The sequence below is a fragment of the Lithobates pipiens genome, unplaced genomic scaffold, assembly GCF_037356315.1.
Source record: "Lithobates pipiens isolate NorthernLeopardFrog02 unplaced genomic scaffold, aLitPip1_a1.2 Scaffold_1, whole genome shotgun sequence".
In the NCBI taxonomy this organism is placed as follows: domain Eukaryota; kingdom Metazoa; phylum Chordata; class Amphibia; order Anura; family Ranidae; genus Lithobates; species Lithobates pipiens.
This window is the reverse complement of record NW_027507685.1, coordinates 131,378,256-131,397,463: the sequence shown is the minus strand read 5'-3', so window position 1 is coordinate 131,397,463 and position 19,208 is coordinate 131,378,256. Positions and strand designations below refer to the sequence as shown.

At 42.9% G+C, this 19,208-nt stretch overlaps 1 protein-coding gene across 4 annotated transcripts in view; it reads right to left on the bottom strand.

Annotated features, from left to right (window-relative positions):
• The window catches only part of EXD3 (exonuclease 3'-5' domain containing 3), a 517,417-nt gene that overhangs the window by 318,122 nt on the left and 180,087 nt on the right, over positions 1-19,208 (bottom strand). For all 4 annotated transcript variants that reach the window (XM_077476832.1, XM_077476824.1, XM_077476841.1 and 1 more), the window contains 3 exons: positions 16,460-16,513; positions 12,978-13,117; positions 9,750-9,850 (listed from right to left, as the gene is read on the bottom strand). In XM_077476832.1, the coding sequence (XP_077332958.1) occupies positions 9,750-9,850; positions 12,978-13,117; positions 16,460-16,513 (295 nt within the window). The remainder of the gene's footprint in view (positions 1-9,749; positions 9,851-12,977; positions 13,118-16,459; positions 16,514-19,208) is intronic.

Genomic DNA, 19,208 nt, shown 5'->3' with positions numbered 1-19,208 from the left:
ATCTTTACAATCTCGGCAAACCAAGATCTCCTGGGCCACACCAGGACCACAAGAATCACATCCTTCCCTTCTTGCTTTATCCTGTGAAGAAGGCGCTGAAGCACCAGAACAGGAGGGAACGCATAGATTGCACGGAAAAAAATCAAGGCATCTGTTACGTATGCCAATGGATCCCTTGTCCTTGACACAAAGTTCCACATCCGAAACTCCCCATCTTCTTGTATATCAACAGAAACATGTCGGGGTGAAAGGACCATTCTCCCAGGAAAAATTGTTGGTCACTTCAAGTAGTCCGCCTGTCAATTCCTATTCCTGGAATGAAAATTGTAAATAAGCAAGGAATTATGTTTTCTACCAAGATAGAACATGATTCCCCTCTTTCTGGGCCGCACAACTTCTCGTGCCCCCTTGGTGAATGATAAAAGCCACAGTTGTGGCATTGTCGGAATGGATCCTGATAGGACAATTCCGTAGTTTGAGCGTCCATGCCTCGTGGACCAGGCGTACTGCACGAATCTTTAGACAATTGAGGGACAAGGTCATCACTGATTTGGACCATTTCCTTAAGACAGATGTTCATTCCAGGAATGCTCTTCAGCCCAGAAGGCTGGCGTTTGTTGTTACCACATTCAAGGTAGCTGGTAGAAAGGATTCCTCTTTTTGAAGATTCTTGGATATCAACCACCAGTTGGGGCTCTTGATGCACATTGGGGGATAAACGCATTAAGAAGCCCAGGGCTTGGACCTTCTTGTTCCCAGTTGACAGGATACTGTTTTGCAGCAGTCTTAAATGAAACTGCACATAAGCAACGGCCTCAAAAGAAGCCACCATCTTTCCCAACAAATTCATACAATGCAAAATAGAAGGATTCTTCTTTGACTTGAGTAACTTAATCAGTTCCCTTATGGAACTGATCCTTTCCTGGGGAAAAAAAAATAGCCTCTTCTGAACTGTATCAATGATCAGTCCCATCTCTTTGATGGATTTAAGGAGGATTTCTCTAGTCTGAGAATCCAACCTAGGTATTCCAGGTAGCTAACTGCAGTGACCAAAGTGTGGATTAAGCGGGCTACCAAATTGATCTATGAAGAGAAGATCTAAATAGGCTAGTATTGTTATACCTTGAACCATTACCCTGGCTAAAGGAGGAGCCAGGATCTTTGTAAACACTCTAGGTGGAATAGCTAGAATGGAAGGTAGAGCTACAAACTGAAAATGAAGATCTTCTACCTTGAAGCGTAAATTTTTGGTGAGTGGGGAAAAAATGGCACATGGAAAAAAGCATTTTTGACGTCGATTGATGCCAGAAGTTCTCCCCCTTGAAGGACGGAGACTGCTGATTGGATTGACTCCATGCGAAAAGAATGGATATTCAAACCCGGTTTAGATCTCTGAGATCCAAAATGGGTCTGACATTCCTGTACGGTTTTGGAACCGTAAAAAAAAGGTTTGAAAAAACCCTATAAAAACGAAGGATTCACCCTGGGACTTTAAATGAAGTGGGTACGATTTCCGCCAGTAAACATCTTTTGACCCTGGGACTGACCCTGCGGTTTACCTCTTGAATCCTGACGGTGGAGGCCGCAATGACTGCCTGGAGGCAGATGCCCCTGGCACTGGAGAAGAAGCACATGAGCCGTGGGGCCTGCAGAATAGAATCTCTCATAGCGATAACTGTAAAACAGAATGCTTCTGATATGCCAGCCAAACCCTGGGCCTGCTGATCAGTAATAACTTTGGAGAACCTCTATAAACTGGTCCTAGAAGCCTACAGCACATGGAATTCCAAGGTGGTCTCCCATGCAGCTACTAACCAGGCCAGACTCTGCTTAGCCTCCAATGTAGCTATAGGCCTCTGAATGCCAGTGCAGGTTTGAATGCCTGAACCTGCGGGTGAAATATATATATATATATATATATATATATATATATATTTATTTATTTTTAAAGGAAGTCTAACTTCTTATCTGTTGGACCCTTTAGCATAGGAGCATTGTCTACTGGACAAGTCAGGTTTTTGTTTACAGAGGATATAACTGTTAATCACTGGAACTCCTCATAAAGCCCTTCCTCCTTAGAATAAAATATTGAGAACTTTTTTCAGAGGAAAAAAGCTGTTTATCTGGGTGCTCTCACTCAGAATACATAAGCTTTATTAGCCATGAAGGGATAGAAAAAGCATGAACAGATTGGGGGGCTTTTAGTGAACCCAAAGTAGAAGTGGGCTCATCAACTAACTGCGTTACTGGCAGTAAAAATGTGGGGCAGCCCAATTCAGTGAATGACTGAAAACAACCTTTCATGCGAGCTTGATACTTTGCATCAGGTTCTACGGAAGAGGAGAGCAGCTGCAACACTTTCCCCTCCTGGCGGTTCACCGTAACCAGCCATATTACTCTCAGGGAAGGATGCCATCTTACTGGGATGGATCTAGGCTTCTGTGTGACTAAAGTCTTTCTAGAGCCCTTTATTGAGGGTGTTTTTACCTCCCTTCTACCATAGCCCCGATGCACAAAGCAGAGGTATTACAAGAAGGAATGCATATACTGCTTGAGCTATAGTTCAGCACAGTTGCTGCTATTAATGCCCAGCCTGATGCAGCAGTAACAATGTGTCAAAGGAAATGCCTGTGTCACCAAACGTGATAATGCCACCTCTTTGCTCTTGTGTCCCTCCACAGCCTGCAGCAGCACACAGTGTGCTTTTAGAAACTTGCTTCCTTGTGCACCTGGCGTCGGAGAACGCCGACAAGCCCCGTGAGCGGCCCCACTCCCTTTTCCCAAAAAGCAGAATCCAAGCAATTTTATCCCACCAGGGGGAGAGTATCAGCACAGGGGGGCGATAAGCCCCCCTTAAGCTTACCGGAGGATCTGCTGTTCGCTGGAGTGGGGGAAGCATTTTGGCTCTCTGATACAGCGCTGTTTCCAGCATGAGGCAGTGAGTGCTCAATACAGCCCCCAGTGGTGACACATAGGCATGACAACATTTTTATGCTAAAGGAGACATTCATAAGAAAATTTTAAAAAAATCTTAGAAAACTCCACTTACCTTTCCCGCTGCAGGGTTTTCTGTGGTAAGCCAAAAGAACCAATCTTCACCCTTCATGGTGGGTTCCGTTAAACCTTCAGGAGCAGGGGATCCTAGAGGAAACCCACAGTCCTGGACCTACAATGCACCCTGCCAGTTAAAACTTTTATGCCCTAACACTGCCAAAAAGTACTGGATCCCAGGGTCCAGCTCTCTAAAAAGAGAAGCATTCGCAGGCAAAAACCTAGTTTCTTTAGATACAGGGCCCAGGTACCATTCGATCTGGCCAAAAAAAGACACTATAAATGGATCCAGTCAGCATGGCTAGCCCTAGCAAGGATTGTTCCAGTGGAGCTCAGCATAGCACATCTTTACTCTTGACCAACACCTTAGACACAGGTGAAAAAACCGAGGTACTCCCACCAGTGGGAGGGGTTATATAGGGAGTGTACTTTTTAATTTAGGACGTGCCAGTGACAATCACCTGAAGGTGGCCTATAACCCATATAGTAACTACTATGGCTCTGTGTCCCGCGATGTAAAATAAGAAAGTGAAGCGCTTTGAATACTTGTCAGATGCACTGTATGTGAATAATTGCTAGCCTTACTGCAAGTATTTAAATTTGAAATAGGGATCAGTGGATCAAATCATCCGCTTGCCTTTGTATATTTCAAAGATGTGAATGCCCAGCTCTGCCCCTTTCACAAGGCTATAACAAAAGCTTCACTCTAGTCTAACTGGAATCCCCAATTATATTTATTTATCATTAAAGTAAACCTGTCAAAACAAACCTGGCCAATTCAAACTGATCATGAGATGAAAGACATAATTAGAGGTTATCTTTGAACAGGGGTCTGTAAATTTTTCAAAGGGCCAGTTTACTGTTCTTCAAACTTTAGGGAGGGAGCAGCGATTTAGAATAAACATGGCCTCAGGCTCGGTGGTCAGTAGGAGTCATCGTGCCCCATCATTGGTATAGTGGGAGGAATAGTACCCAATCATTTTTACCAGTGCAAGAAATAATGTCCCCACTGTTGATGTCAGTGAAAAGAATAGTGCCCCATCACTGATAATAGTGGGAGGACTAATGTCTCATCATTAATGTCAGTGGCAAAATTTATGTCCCACTGTTGGGGTCAGTGGGAGGAATAGTGCCTCATATCATTGGAAGGATAAGTGCTCAAGGGCTGGATGAAAGCTAGCAAAGGGACTCAGTTTGGAGACCATTGATCATGAAGAATCAATCTCATAGCAATCGGTTAATACAGATCTACGGTCAGCTGAAATTACATACAATTCCTAACTTTTACCCCAAAAATGTATTGACCTTTACCTCCCTATTAACATCTAATTGCGACAAGCTTCCTCACTGACCAATAAGGAGGCATGATGGGTGAGCGCAAACTCGGCTTTTACTGGAATAGTTGAGACTTGCATATAATTCAGCTTTTTATATCTCTGGTTTTCAATGATCATTTTGAAAATGCAGTTTAGGTGGTTCCCATATATGCGAATTGGATGCATTTTTAATTTCATGCGATTTGCCTGATATGTGAACCGAACCAGCTTTCTATGGAGCTAGTTCACATTAGTCCAGGATGGCAGCAGTCCGTTTTTCAAAACAGCCCTGTACAATTTTAGGTCCGGTTCAGGTGCAATTTCAAGTGTCATACACTTAACAAATTTGCACCTGAATCGATGCACGAAACAGCACCGGACTCTTTTGAAAAAATGATCGGGAACATTTTTACAACAGTCCTGTTTGGTAGGTCCCAAATGAAATGGCCAAATTTTGAACGATCTATGGGCAGACAGGTACCCATGCCACGATTATCCAGCCTCTTCTCCAGTCTAACAACTCTGCTGGAAAGGAGACAGATTTGAGATTGACAGCTCTGATCTCTGGCAGCAGGGGCCTTTTTTAAAAAGTAACACATAAAAAAAATATCAATCACACAGTCTGTAGTGCTGTGTGTCTATCAGTGGCTGCTTTTACACATACGCAGCCCAGCTGATGGATTATACAATACTTCAGTGCTGTATGATCTTTCAGTGTTCTGAATGAACGATCAGCACTGTCGGGCTGCGTTATACACTGAATTGGTCACAACATTGCTAATCTTCCATTGAAAAGGTGAATACCTATAGCGCTGCATAATTCATCAAACGTTTATGTGAAAAGTCAGCCATTGGTAGACACACAGAGCCGCAGTGCTGAGAGATCTATCACTGTTATGAATGAACAAGCAGTGCTGATTGTCTATTCATAATAGTGAGAGATCGATCAGCTTAGAGAGGGGGTGGGTGGATTTGTGCTTACTGCATCTCCCTTCAGAGCCCAGAATTGGAGCTTTAAAGGGATGGAGCTACAGCCAGTATAAAGAAATTTTGGTGACAATGGGACCACCCATAAGAACAGGGCAAGGTGCTTTATGTTCCCTAGGGAGGTAAAGCAGCATTAAACCCAAAAGCAAACAGTTATTATATTGCAGCTTACCAATTCTTAATTCTAAAGTGGTGGTTACATTAGTTTTCTTTTAGGCACTCTTTCCCTTATTTTCACCTGGTGACCAAGCCAGTAAGTCTGTTTTTCAAAAGAACAAACTCTCTTACACACGTTGCAGTTACAGGGATGAGACAAATTATTTACCACTGACAGGGGTGCTTACAATGATCAGGTTTTATTTATCTAAAACCTTTATCCCAAAAGGAAAAAAAACTGTTTGCTGCAACTACTTATAACATATTGTCTGAGTTTGTTTTAATTTGGTTAGTGTATCCAATTCTGCTAGTACATCTAACACTCCCCTCCCCTGACAATGATGCTGTCCAAGGGTGCCCCCTGTGCTCCTTCATCCAGAGTGGGGGCACTGTAATACAGGAGGTAGGTTACTGGCCAGGTCACCAGGTGATAACAGAGGGGAAAAAAGTAAAAAAAATAAAAGAAAACGAATGCAGCCACCACATCTAATGATTGGTAAGCTGCAATATACAGCAGTTAAAATATTGAACACGTCACAGTTTTTGTAGGTAAATATATTTCTTAAGGCAATACGGACATCTTCACCACATGTCGTTAACAAGGTAACAACCCATGCAATCTATACATACAAAGACACCAAAACAAATAAGTAAAAAATTAAGTTATATGTAATAAAATGGAATGACACAGGGAAAAAGTATTGAACACATGAACCAAAATGTATTTAATACTTCATACAAAATCCATTGTTGTGTATGGACAGTTTCAAGACGCCTCCTGTATGGAGAGACTAGTCGCATGCATTGCTCTGGTGGCGGCCGGATGTGATGCCGAAATTGGGTAGTGACCTTTCATGCGCCCCACCTTCACCAGACAGGTAATCACTTCATTATTTCTGACACATATTATATACTCGCACACCAGTCTGCCCAATTGACCTTTTTGTTTCTCCACTTTTTAGTTTCGTTTTTTCAATACACTTTTTGGTACATATAAACTGACTTTTTGATTTTCTAGATGTGCCCTATCCAAATTTCACTCATATCTGGTCCATTCTTTTTAGTGGGTTAAGTGCACAACATGCAATTCACATTTCATACACACCTATTCCCTGGTGTATACCCATGGATGAAACACTACCCTCACTTTCCACACATAATCATCCACACTCCTCTCACCCCACTTTTTTTATGAACTGAGTGCGCTTTGCAATATGTCTTCCCACTCCCACGTGGCGGTGGGTTCCGGTATCCTTGGCTGCCATCTTTTCCTTGGGTTTGAAGATGATCTTCTTGGGGGATGTTCTCTGCCTCAACCTCTTTGTGACCCAGCTTGCCGACTTAACCCTTTCTGAGAGTGGTGATCCATCTGCGGTTTTCCGTGAGTAATCTGGAGACAGGTGTTTTCTGTTTGCTTACTCCTTACCCACACAGAGGGCCTTATATCCTAATATATTTTTCATTGTAATGTTTTAGTTTTCTATGCATCTGACTCCGGATGATTGTTTCACCTTCATCATTCTGGTAGATGGCAACAGATTTTTATCAAGAATGTCTTGGTACATTTTTCCATTCAACTTTCTTTCCTTCAATGATATGAAGTTTGCCAGTACGGTATGCTGAAAAACAGCCCCAATACCATGATGTTCCCACCTTCAAACTTCACTGTTGGTATGGAGGTTTTGTGGTGATGTGCAGTGCCATTTAACCTCCAAACATGGTGTGCATTATGGCATCCAAAGAGTTCAATGTTGGTCTCATCTGACCAGACTATATTCTCCCCGTATTTCATAGGCTTGTCTAAATGTTGTGCAGCAAACTTTAAACAAGCTTCAACATGCTTTTTCTTCAGTAATGGAGTCTTGCGTGGTGAGCGTTCACATAGATGTGCGCAAGCTATTGCATTAGGATGTGCACCCTAAAGCTCAAAAACACGTGTGTATGTGTGTGTGTCTACGTATATATGACCCTGGCACACTGATCTCTCTACCAGCACAGTGAAAGAAGTGCATAAGCACTTTTCGTATGGCAGAGCTGGTAAGAGGGAGATCTTTCCTATCCTCCCACTGGCACACAAAATGCTAATGCTAATGTGCATGAGTTGATTAGGGTGTGCTCAGGCACACCCAGTACACCCTGTGAGCACACCCATGAGTGTGCATATAGGCCATGGCGATTGAGTGCATTACTTCTTGTTTTCTTTGAAACAATTGTACCTGCTAATTGCAGGTCTTTCTGAAGCTCTCCACAAGTGGTCCTTGGCTCTTGGACAGCGCTTCTGATAATTCTTTTCACTCTTCCGTCAGAAATCTTGCGAGGATCACCTGGTCATAGCCGGTTTATGGTGAAATTATGTTCTTTTCACTTCCGGATTATGGCCCCAACAGTGCTCACTGGAACATTCAGAAGTTTAGAAATCCTTCTGTAACCAATGCCATCAGTGTGGTTTGCAACAATACGTTTGCAGAGGTCTTGAGAGAGCCTTTAGATGTTACCCATCATGAGATGTTTCTTGTGTGACACCTTGGTAACGAGACACCTTTTTATAGGCCATCAGTTGAGACTGAATCAGCCGATACTAATTTGCACAGACAATTGCTGATAGATTTTAGCTGGTGTCATGCCTTTTTGCACCTCACTTTCTTCATGTAAGCAATACTTTTTTCCTGTGTCATTCTATTTTATTACACAACTTAATTTCTGAACTTATTTGTTTTGGTTTCTGTGTATGTATGGAGTTGTTACCGACATGTGAGGAACATTTTATGTCCATAGCACCTTTAAAAATCTATTTACCTAGAAAAATGGTGATGTGTTCAATACTTATTTTACCCGTTATATTAAATTTTTTTGGTTTTACGGCTTTGGAATCAATTTTTTTTTAACATTTTAACAACAGTCCTTCATTAAGGCTGGGTTCACACTGCTGCGGGGGGAGATCCGGATGTGATTCGCACCTCAAATCACATCCGATCTCCGTAGCGATGCGAGTTCAGCCATACAGATAGTATGGCTGAATTCGCATCGCTCCCGCAGCAAACTCGCACGGGACCCTTTTTTTGGTCCGCAACAGAATCGGATCGCATGGGGGTTCACACCATGCGATCCGATTCCTGTGCGAGTCGGCAGATCGCACTGCGATATGCGGACGGATCTGGGGGTGTCATTAACATATCATTGACACTCCCAGCCATCCGCATAGGGCAGTGTGAACTGCCGGCGGGAGTAATGCGATGCGGGAAAACGCCGCGGATTCGCGGCATTCCCGCATCGCAGCGGTGTGAACCCGGCCTAAAGGTGAACTCTGGGAAAAGATTTCTGTGTAAGAAAGACACAGCAGTGAAAGACACGCTGATCTCAAAAACTGACAGCTAGCATGAGAATCTTCTCCCTGCACTTATGTCATGGAGGGGGGGGTAAATCGGGCAGTGGCTGCAGCAGTGGGAACACGTTACATGTTCCAACTTAAACTTCTCCTTTAACTTCTTTTTTGCAGATGGCTTTAAAAAAAAATAAACTTAACAGAGCTGCTTTATAGCAGCAGACTTGTGATTCATTAATTGTCATAATTCTGTAATAAGGTTTTGCGTTTATTACAAATACAGAGAGTAATCAAGAAGCAGAAATAACTTTACAGGGAAAAGCGATGCTCCATGCTCTCTCCAGTGCCTGTTGCACAAAACAAAAAGCTAGTTTTTTTTTATCACGATTGCTGCTGGAGGAAAGGTTCAGCCAGTGAGGACTGCCCCCTTAAGCAGAGATCATGTGACCAAGCGTTAAGGCTTTAGGCTAGATAAGCAGCACTGGAAATCCCAGAAGCAGCATTTTCTACCTTTAGGATAGGCACAGCACCTTTTCGCACATACCAGGAATATTTTTATGTGAGATGAAACAAGATGCATACTAGTGACACTTGTAATCTGCACAAAACATCAAGGCTGATAAACCTCATTGATTTTACATTGTAATTATTATTACACAGGACTTGTATAGCGCCAACAGTTTGCGCAGTGCTTTACAACACTAGGACTAACAGTGCAGTTTTAATAAAATTCAATACAGGAGGAATCAGAGGGTCCTGCTCATTACATCCGTGCAAGATTATTAGGATTGGCTGTTATGGGCTTCTTTGTTTTGCATACTGTTTTTTTTTTTTCCTTCTTGAAGATGGAATGTGCATAGAAAAAAGAGCGGTTCACTAATGGCAACTGTCACATCATCCAGGAAACCCCCACTCACCAGGATCCAGTTTATAGAGGTCAAGCAGCCGAAACGCCAACTTAGTGATGGTCTTGGGGTTAAGTTTGTCTGTTTTCACAAGTGGAAGACCCTTGTATTCTCTGCAAGGTGATTATAAAACATGATTACCATTATTAAACAGAAACTTCAAGCAAATGCATTATCACATTCTTTAGGTCAATATATATTCTTTCAAAATTTAGTTAAATTACCTAAAATCTGCCATTTACTGCACATCAGCTAAAAGCTGAAATTAGGCTTGCAGTTGGATAGTCTGCTCCATAAAGCTGAGGGCTGTTGTGACACTGTGATCTCAGTGCTGCGTGCCGTGGGCACACAGAAGCTTCTGGCAGAGCCTGCGCAAAGTATGTAGAACAAGTGGTAACTGGTGTTAGGCTTAGAGGTTCAGCGGCTTTAGCGTTATCAGTTAGAGGAGAGGTTAAAGAATATGTAAACCCAACATTCCTGGTGTGTCTGCTGTACCATGTATTTGTGTGAAAAATGGATCCTGTTCTATTTGCTGCTTCCTTTGTGCGAAACACCTGGTGTTCCCGTCAGTTCCCATTAAAAACTGCCCACAATAGGCATGAGAGCACAGTGTGGTCAGTTTTCTGGCTGTGGTGAGAACTCAGGATGCTCTCCTCCAATGATCAGACTTGTCCTGACACTACTACCCCCCCCCCCTCAGGCACAGCCATTCACTGGGGGGATCAGTGTGCTGCTGTTTTTCCTCCCCAGCTCCTTAGGTAGCTGAAAACAGAGAGTATGTGATCACTTATACAAAAATTTTAAAAAAAGGGAAAAAAAACGTTTTTTTTTTATTTTTTTATATCTATACACAAGTGTTTTGCCTTTCATTTCTGTTTTAGACTGAATGGGTTATTTTACAAGGTGAGGGTTTTTACATATAATTTAAAGTAGATGTAAATCCTAACTGGATGGCAACAGAGTTTGCTAAAACACAAAAAGCAGCACTCCATGGGTAAAATCATAAGTCATATAAAGTACATCTAAACTGGTAGGTAGATGAAAAATATTTTATTGCACTGAAAAGATGAACAATCCCTGCGCAGTTCAGTATAGCATTCCAAGAAGGTAAAAGGAGTCTGGCAGAAGCAGCAGCATTCACGATAGACTGAAGAGGAGATAGCTTATTGAAAAGTAGGCCTATGAGGAGGGAGTTGCAATAGTCAAGGTGAGTGAATGAGGAGCTTGGTGGTTTTATTAGTTAATCACTGCGTGTCAGGACCTTACGGGGTAAAGGACCACACCAAGCTGCAGATGGACTCTGGTGGCAAGAAAGCGCCCTGAGGTGACTCAGTTCGCACAGGTAGCGCTATACAAGTCACTCACTTCAGCCCCACAAAGATTTGGCCCCTTCCTGACCAAGCCATTTTTTGCGATACGGCACTTGCGTCAATTTAACTGACAATTGCGCGGTCGTGCGACACTGTACCCAAACCAAATGAATGTCCTTTTTTTCCCCACAAATAGAGCTTTGTTTTGGTGGTATTTGATGACTCATGCTTTGTGCTATAAACAAGAAAAAAAAGCATACATTTTGGGAAAAAAACATTATTATGTACTTTTTGCTATAATATATATCCACAAAAAACAAAACAAAGTTCTGAATCAGTTTAGACAAATATGTATTCTTCTACATGTTTTTGGTAAAAAAAAATAAAAAAATCACAATTAGCGTATATTGATTGATTTACGCAGAAGTTATAGCGTCTACAAAATAGGTGATAGATTTATGTAATTTTTATTATTCGTTTTTTTTACTAGTAATGGCGGCGATCTGCGATTTTTATCAGGACTGTGACATTGTGGCGGACAGATCGAACACTTTTGGGACCACTGACATTTATACAGTGATCAGAGATAAAAATAGCCACCGATTACTGTATAAATGTCACTGGCAGGAAAGGGGTTAACACTAGGGAACAATCGAGAGGTTAAATGTGTTCCCTCACTGTGTGTTCTAACTGTGGGGGGATGGGAGTGACTAGAGGAGACAAATGGTTGTTCCTACTTAGTAGGAAAACATGATCAGTCTCCTCTCCCCTGACAGAACTGGGATTTGTATGTTAACACACACCCATTCCTGTTCTCGTTCTATCACGAGAAATTGCGGGTGCTCGGCGGACATCGCGCCTGCTAGGCATGTGCAATGGCTCCAGGGACACGCTGAAAGCGTGCACGCCTGCAATAGTATCTTAAAGAGCCGACGTATACCTAGGCCGATTTGCACAGCCATGCCAACCTGCCGCAGTGTAACTATGTGTTAATAAGGAGCAAATTTTAGAGATGTTACGGAGGTGAAGCGATTGGATTTGGGGCAAAAAGGACAGGTCAGAGTCTAGGATTACACCTAGTACCCTGGCGCGAGGGGAGAGGCTGATAGTTGTATTATTGATCTTGATGGAATAATCATGGAGGGGGGCATTGGTGGGGGGAGTTGTAATATTATCAGCTCGGTTTTAGAGAGATTTCGTTTAAGGAAGTGGTGCAACATCCATGCTGACATGTCAGTTAGTAATGCCAGAGGAGACCGAGTGAGGTGAGTAGAGAGAATTGGGTGTCATCGGCGTAGAGATGGTATTGGAAACCTTGAAAGGTTATCAAGTGACCAAGCCTTGGGGGACCTCTACAGAAAGAGGAAGTGGAGAGGAGGAGACAGAATTATAGGTAACACTAAAGCAGCACTTTGATAGGTAGAAGGAGAACCAGGAAAGAGCAGAACCTCGGAGGCCAGGAGTGGAGTTTATTGAGAAGGAGAGAATGGTCAACAGTATCAAAGGCTGCAGAGAGGTCTAGTAGTAAGAGTGTGGAGTAGTAGCCATTGATTTTAGCAGTTAGTAAATCTTAGTGAGTTTTAGTAGGGCAGTTCCAAAAGCTCCTGCTGCTTCCTGTGTCTCCTGTGAGAGCAGGAAGTGAAGGGAGAAGAGATGCAGCTGGAACAGCGCTGGATCGTGAGACTCATTAGCTAAGTGTTTAGGGATGGATGAGGGAAACAGAGGGAAGCATTTTACCATAATGCAGAGAATGCATTAAGGTAAAAAATGTTGTGACTTTGTGCAACTATAATATTCAAGATAGGTCTTGGCTTCAGAAGTCTTGTGTTGGAAGTAAAAAGAGTGGAGGGGGAGTGGCATGGAGTCTGAAAAAGAAGAATTTGCTTAATTTGGATATCTAACAAAATCTAAAAATCTAAGTCATGCCTACCTGCTAAGTTTCCTGGGGTTAAATCTGGATAAGCTCCATCGGTCCAACATCTGGAGCAGTTTAGTTTGCAGCTCGGGGTTCCCAGCAACATATGCCTCCACAAGATTAAATCTCTCCATTAGCAGCAGGGGGGTACACATCTGTAGAATAAAAGAGACCAAAGACCATTACAGGGCACATCCCAGCTATACATTAAACAAAAGAATTCTAACCCCTGACTCCCCATTGGAGAGAATGCCCCTCACTTCCTGTCTCAGTGACATGACAGGAAGTGAATGAAAATCACTCTAAACCCCTGCTCTTTTTAGTTGCATTCCACTTTAATCTGATTTGATCATGTGCTGCGTTTCTGTTTATTGGAATATTTCAGGAGAAAAGGTTAAAAGCAGGAAATTATTCATAGCTTCTCTATTCAATTGCATACAAAACCATGAGTTGATACGCATCTGTGTACATTTTTGTGCATTTAGTGTACTTGATGGAAAACATCTGCGCAAGCACATATCTTGTGGAAAGCAAAGAACGCCAGTATTGTTATACACCTTAAATAAGAATTAAATCATTTGGGGCTGGGGTTCTGGAGCTAGATACAAAGATAGGTAGGTGTCTCTTTCATTCTTTTCAAACAAAGATCTGTTCATTTCAGCCATGTTACAGCAAGCCACGGACATCTGGCGAAGGATACATGTGCAGTATGACCTCTATGCCAAAATCTATTTTTTGTGCAAAGCCTTTCTATAGTGAAAGTGAGGAGGTAACCTCAGCACTGGGCATATGCCTAGAAAAAGTAAACCAATCTAAAGAATCTATACTGAAGATCATCAGGACAGAGGTTTGTACAGAGGTTTATACAGCGCACACAGACCTATCATTTCCCACATCAACCATAAGCAGGCATATCAGGCAAACATCAAAGATGTAAAGTGGTTGTAAAGGTTCGGTTTTAAAAAACAAATAAAAAACAAACATGTCATCTTTACCTCGGCTGTGCAGTTGGTTTTGCACAGAGTGACCCCGATACTCCTCTTCTGGGGTCCCTCCGTCACACTCCTGGCTCCTCCTTTTCTCGAGTGACCCATCAGAGAAGCGCTCTCCTTCGTGGATACCTGTGCAGGCGTGCTACCATCTCCTGCTCCTGAGTCCAAGTTATTGGATTTGATTGACAGCAGCAAGAGCCAATGACTGCGGTGCTATCAATCTATCCAATCAGGACAAGAGACACCAGCCGGAGCTGGTGTGCTTATTCTCGTCGTAGGAATTATGGGGCTCAGGTAAAAAAAAGAGGGAGGGGGCCCGGGGGCGCTGCTGCAGCAAAGGAGGTTTTTCACCTTAATGCATTAAGGTGAAAAATGGCGAGGGTTTACAACCCCTTAAAGAAAACAGATTTTGTTACAGACAGCAACAAAAGCCTGGAAGAATATCTATACAATGTATTCAAAATAAAAATTGGGGGAGGGGAAATTTGGGACTTTAAATGAGGCCATGACTGGTTAAAGCCATGTGCCTCCATCCCTGTCACTCTGACAACGAAAACACAATTGCGGCAGGAGAAAGCAAAAATACTAAGGGGTGGGACTTTAAATGAAGTTCATGATGACAAAATTTAATATCATGGTGGAAAATTTGAATGTTTAATAAAACATAAAAAACATGTTTAAATACATTAAGTCACATATGCATAAAAAATTGCATCCATAACATGATGCCAATTTCAAATTTAGGTAAGGACTAGTAATCACATGTTTACAAACAAGAATATTCATATTAATATTAAAGGGTCCACCAAAATTCAAGGTTGGATATACAAGTTAAGAGAATAATATCTGCATAATCAAGTCTTGGAACCCCGTCAAAGTAAAAATTATGAACACATATCATGATGGGTGTGTAGATGAGGGACACAGTGTCTAATAGCTCGATGCGTTTCGCAGCTTATAACCACTCTTCAGGAGCAGACATATGTGATATAAATAAACAAAAATAAATAAATATATGATCACTGGAAAGCAAGATGTTAATGCCATGGGCCACCCAAAGATGTCAGTGTCAGGAGCCGACAGAATATATTGAATTTGAATTTATGTCTGAAGACGGCACCCTTCATAAGCAACAGCCTAGGTGGATCCGGGGGAAATGTGAGAAAAGATGAAGTCTGGTTATATCAAGGTGTGAAACAATGTTAAAGCTATGTGACTAGGATAATAGTGGAATAATAATGGACTAGCTAGGGAAAGTGGTGAGTGCAGGGTGAAGGGCGGAAAATGGTGGCCAGACGAGGGTGGAGGACCATGGTGGAAAATCATCTCCCAGACACCCGATAAGGTGAATTGGATAGTGGCAATTGAATAATGAAATGTACCTATATTGGAATTACCAGAGGAGGGGAAAAATACAATCCAGCCGTGAGTGTGAAGCTGTTCTGCAGGAAAGCTCAGAGAAACCTAGACCCAACCAAGGTGGCCGCCCATACAACGGACGGCGCCACAGACACGCCCCTATGTCACAGACACGAGTGCGGCGGGGACGCCAACTTGCGGGCGGGGATTCGCCAGCCACCAACTCCACCACAATCCCGCCCACAGTACGTGGAGATGGATAGTACACAGCATGTAAGACGGTGTCACCATACGTCCGGTGCATACCTATGACGTCAATGCTCAGTGGCTACAGAGCCCAAGAGGATCAAGAGGCGGACGGGAGGGAGCATAGCAACAGTGCACATCACAGCTCCCGCGCAGAGTTTAAACAGGTAGCACAAGGCTGAGGCACCTCTCCAACCAATGCACACCGAGATTGTAACAGCCGTAGCTACCGATGGCTCCAGAAAGTGGAGTAGATGACTGGAACTCCCGCCCCCGATAAAAGTGATCTTCGGTGAATCCGCCATGGAGACAACTTCACTTTTACCTGAAAGATCACTGCTCACCGTTGTTTGAAAAACCGGGGATTATGGCAGCTAGCTGCTGCCATAACAACGGTATTTAGCGTCAAAATACTGACGTACAATAACGGCGATTTGTGCAAAGTAGTTAATGTGATTCTAAAGGCTCAAGGTAAAAAAAACTTCAGCCCAATCTTAATCCAGTGATGGGCACAAGAGCAGCTGCTCTCTCAGCTCTCTCTCTTTGGCTCCCGCTGCTGTCAAATCACAGTCAGTAAAGACAAAGCGGAGTGGGGGGCAGGGCCAAGCCCTGCTCTGTGTCTCTTATGGACACACACGAGGCTCAGGAGTAAACATGCACGAGTGCCACTTGCTATGGGAGCACTCAGAGAGGGGGGAGCAGCCAGGAGCCACGACAAGGGATCTGAGAAGCGGAGGATCGGGGCTGCTCTGTGCAAAATCATTTCACAGAGCACGTAAGTATAACATGTTTCTTATTACAAAAAAATATATATAATACCTTTAGCATCACTTTCAGTCATGCAATTACAGACCCAGATATTATATAGGCCATAACTAGAATATAACGTTATCCACTCACTTGTTCCAGGTCCAGATCTGGCTGCAGGTTCAGTTTGGTACTTAAAATGGCCGCCTGCAAAGGAAGTGAAAAACACTATGTATTTTTTTTTTTTTTTTCAGTAATAACAGTTTTTTCTACTGTAAATATATTTCACAGCACAGTATTGAAGACAATTTTACATCAAACCCAATAGAGCTTCTACACTAATGGCTGAAGCTGGACATACAGTAGATGGGTTGTTTTATTTGCCGATCGGCCAAAGGGCTGATTGGGGGGGGATGGTTCTGCCATTCACACAAACGAGGAGGATGGAGGAATCCTCCCTGCTGTGCTGATCTGACAACAGGGATTCCTCAGGTGTCAGAATACACTTATAAACTTTCCCCGCGACCTGCTCAACAAGCGTTTATCGTTCGATCGTCTGTTCAGCAGAAACTGCAAAAAAGGGATTGGAATTCAGCCACCTGCGTGAACCAGCCTGTGTGAACCTGCCCTATATGTTTTTAAGGTTACACCTTTATGTTTTATATTTTATTTCTGTTCTTTACATACATTTTTTTATACAGAATGTATCCACAACAAAAGGATTCCCAGTGCATTAAGGGTTTACTAAAGAGAGCAGAACAGAAGCTGTTTGCTTTTAGACTTTCTCTCACTCTGTGAAATGTTTTATTGAGCTAGTTGTGCACATCAGGGGGAAATTCCACATTCAGAATTGTGTCTAGTGTGTGCATATTTTAGTTTGAGCTATCAAGCCTTGTAGACACTTATGCCATGTACACACGATCGGACATTCCGACAACAAAATACATGGGATGATTTCTGACGGATGTTGGCTCAAACTTGTCTTGCATACACACGGTCATACAATGCTGTTGGAAATTCCGAACGTCAAGAACGCGGTAACGTACGTCGAGCCGAGAAAATTGAAGTTCAATAGCCAGTTCTGCTTGATTCCGAGCATGTGCAGAACTTTGTGCTTCAGAATTGTGTACACACGATCGGAATTTCCAACAATGGATTTTGTTGTCGGAAAATTTGAGATCCAGATCCCAAATTTTGTGCGTCAGAAATTCCGATAGAAAATGTCCGATGGAGCCTACACATGGTCAGAATTTCCGACAAAAAGCTCCCATCGCTCCCATCGTCTGTCAGAAAATTCAACCTTGTGTACGCGGCAAAAGAGGTTGATTTACTAAAAATGAAGAGTGCAAAATCTGGTGCAGCTCGCTATGGAAACCAACCAGCTTCCAGAATTATTTATCAAAGCTTAAAGTGGGGTACCCCCTAAAAAAAAAAAAAATTTAAAGTCAGCAGCTACAAATACTGCAGCTGCTGGCTTTTAATAATTGGACACTTACCTGCCCCAGGGTCCAGCGATGCAGGGGAACGAAGCCCCCCCTCGTTCCCCGCTCCGCTCGCGGCGCCATCATGCATACTGTGGGCACCCACTGCGCATGCGCAAGCGGCGCAGGGCGCCGTGATACGCCGTACAGTCACCTGGGACACGTGACAGGTCCCAGGTGAATGTGCGGCGCGAGGGGAAGTGATGTCACCAGCCCGGGCAATGAAGAAGGCAGATTACGAGGGACCCCCTAGCAACCGGTATTTAGAGGTGAGTAAAAACATTTTTTTTTGCCAATTATTTTTTTTTTATTTTTTTTACGAATTTTAAGCAGCTTTTAATTTTTTGGTGGCAACACCACTTTAACCACTAGCTGCCGGGTAGTTCTGGGATACCATCATATGACGGCGTGCCGTGATCGCGCCCGCAGGTGGCGTGCTCTGCGATCGCAGTGTCCAGAGGACACTGCTGATCACAGATTGAGGTAAAGAGCCAATCAGCAGCTCTTTACCATGCAATCAGCTGTGTCCAATCATAGCTGATCACGAATGTAAACAGAAGCCAGTTACTGGCACTCCTTTCCTCATGCTGACAGTATGAGGAGAAGAGAAGAGAGCCGATAATAGGCTTCTCTAAAAGAAGAGAACACTCTTCTTTTAGACATGCACACTGATAAATGGGGTACTGATTATCATTGCAGTCCCAACAGTGCTGCCAATCAGTGCCCACCAGTGCTAACAGTGTCATTTATCAGTGCCACCTACCAGTGCCCATTAGTGCCACCTACCTAAAGAAAGCTCTATTTGTATAAAAATGTTGTTTAGGTACAGTGTTGCATGATCGCGCAATTGTCGTTCAAAGTGCGACAGTGCAGAAAGATTAAAAATGGGCCTGGGCAGGAAGGGGGTAAAAGTGCACGGTAGGCAAGTGGTTAATTGAACAAGCCGAAGTTAGAAGCGGATTGTGGCTGCCATGCACAGCTGCACCAGATTTTGTACTCTCCAGCTTTAGTAAATCAACCCCAAGGGCTCTTTCAGCAGAGCAATTAAGTATAGCCTGGAAAAAGAAAAAGAGCCTAGAACTCCTTTTAAAGTGTTTTTTTTTGTACCAAGTAGAACAAAAAGAATACATATAAAACCACTATATATTTTTATAGGCATAATTAAATATGCATTTGAATTGGGATTGCTCCCTCGTCCCTTTAAACCCGAACACGTATAAATTACAGAGGTTCTGAGGCGAATTTAATTCAGATAAGGCACCAATTGTTCCACCAAATGTATTTATTTTTATTATCGTGACTGCAATATTGGACACTTTGGACAATTTTGACACATTTTTGGGACCATTGGCATTTATACAGCGATCAGTGCGATTAAAAATGCACAGATTACTGTGTAAATCTGACTGGCAGGGAATGAG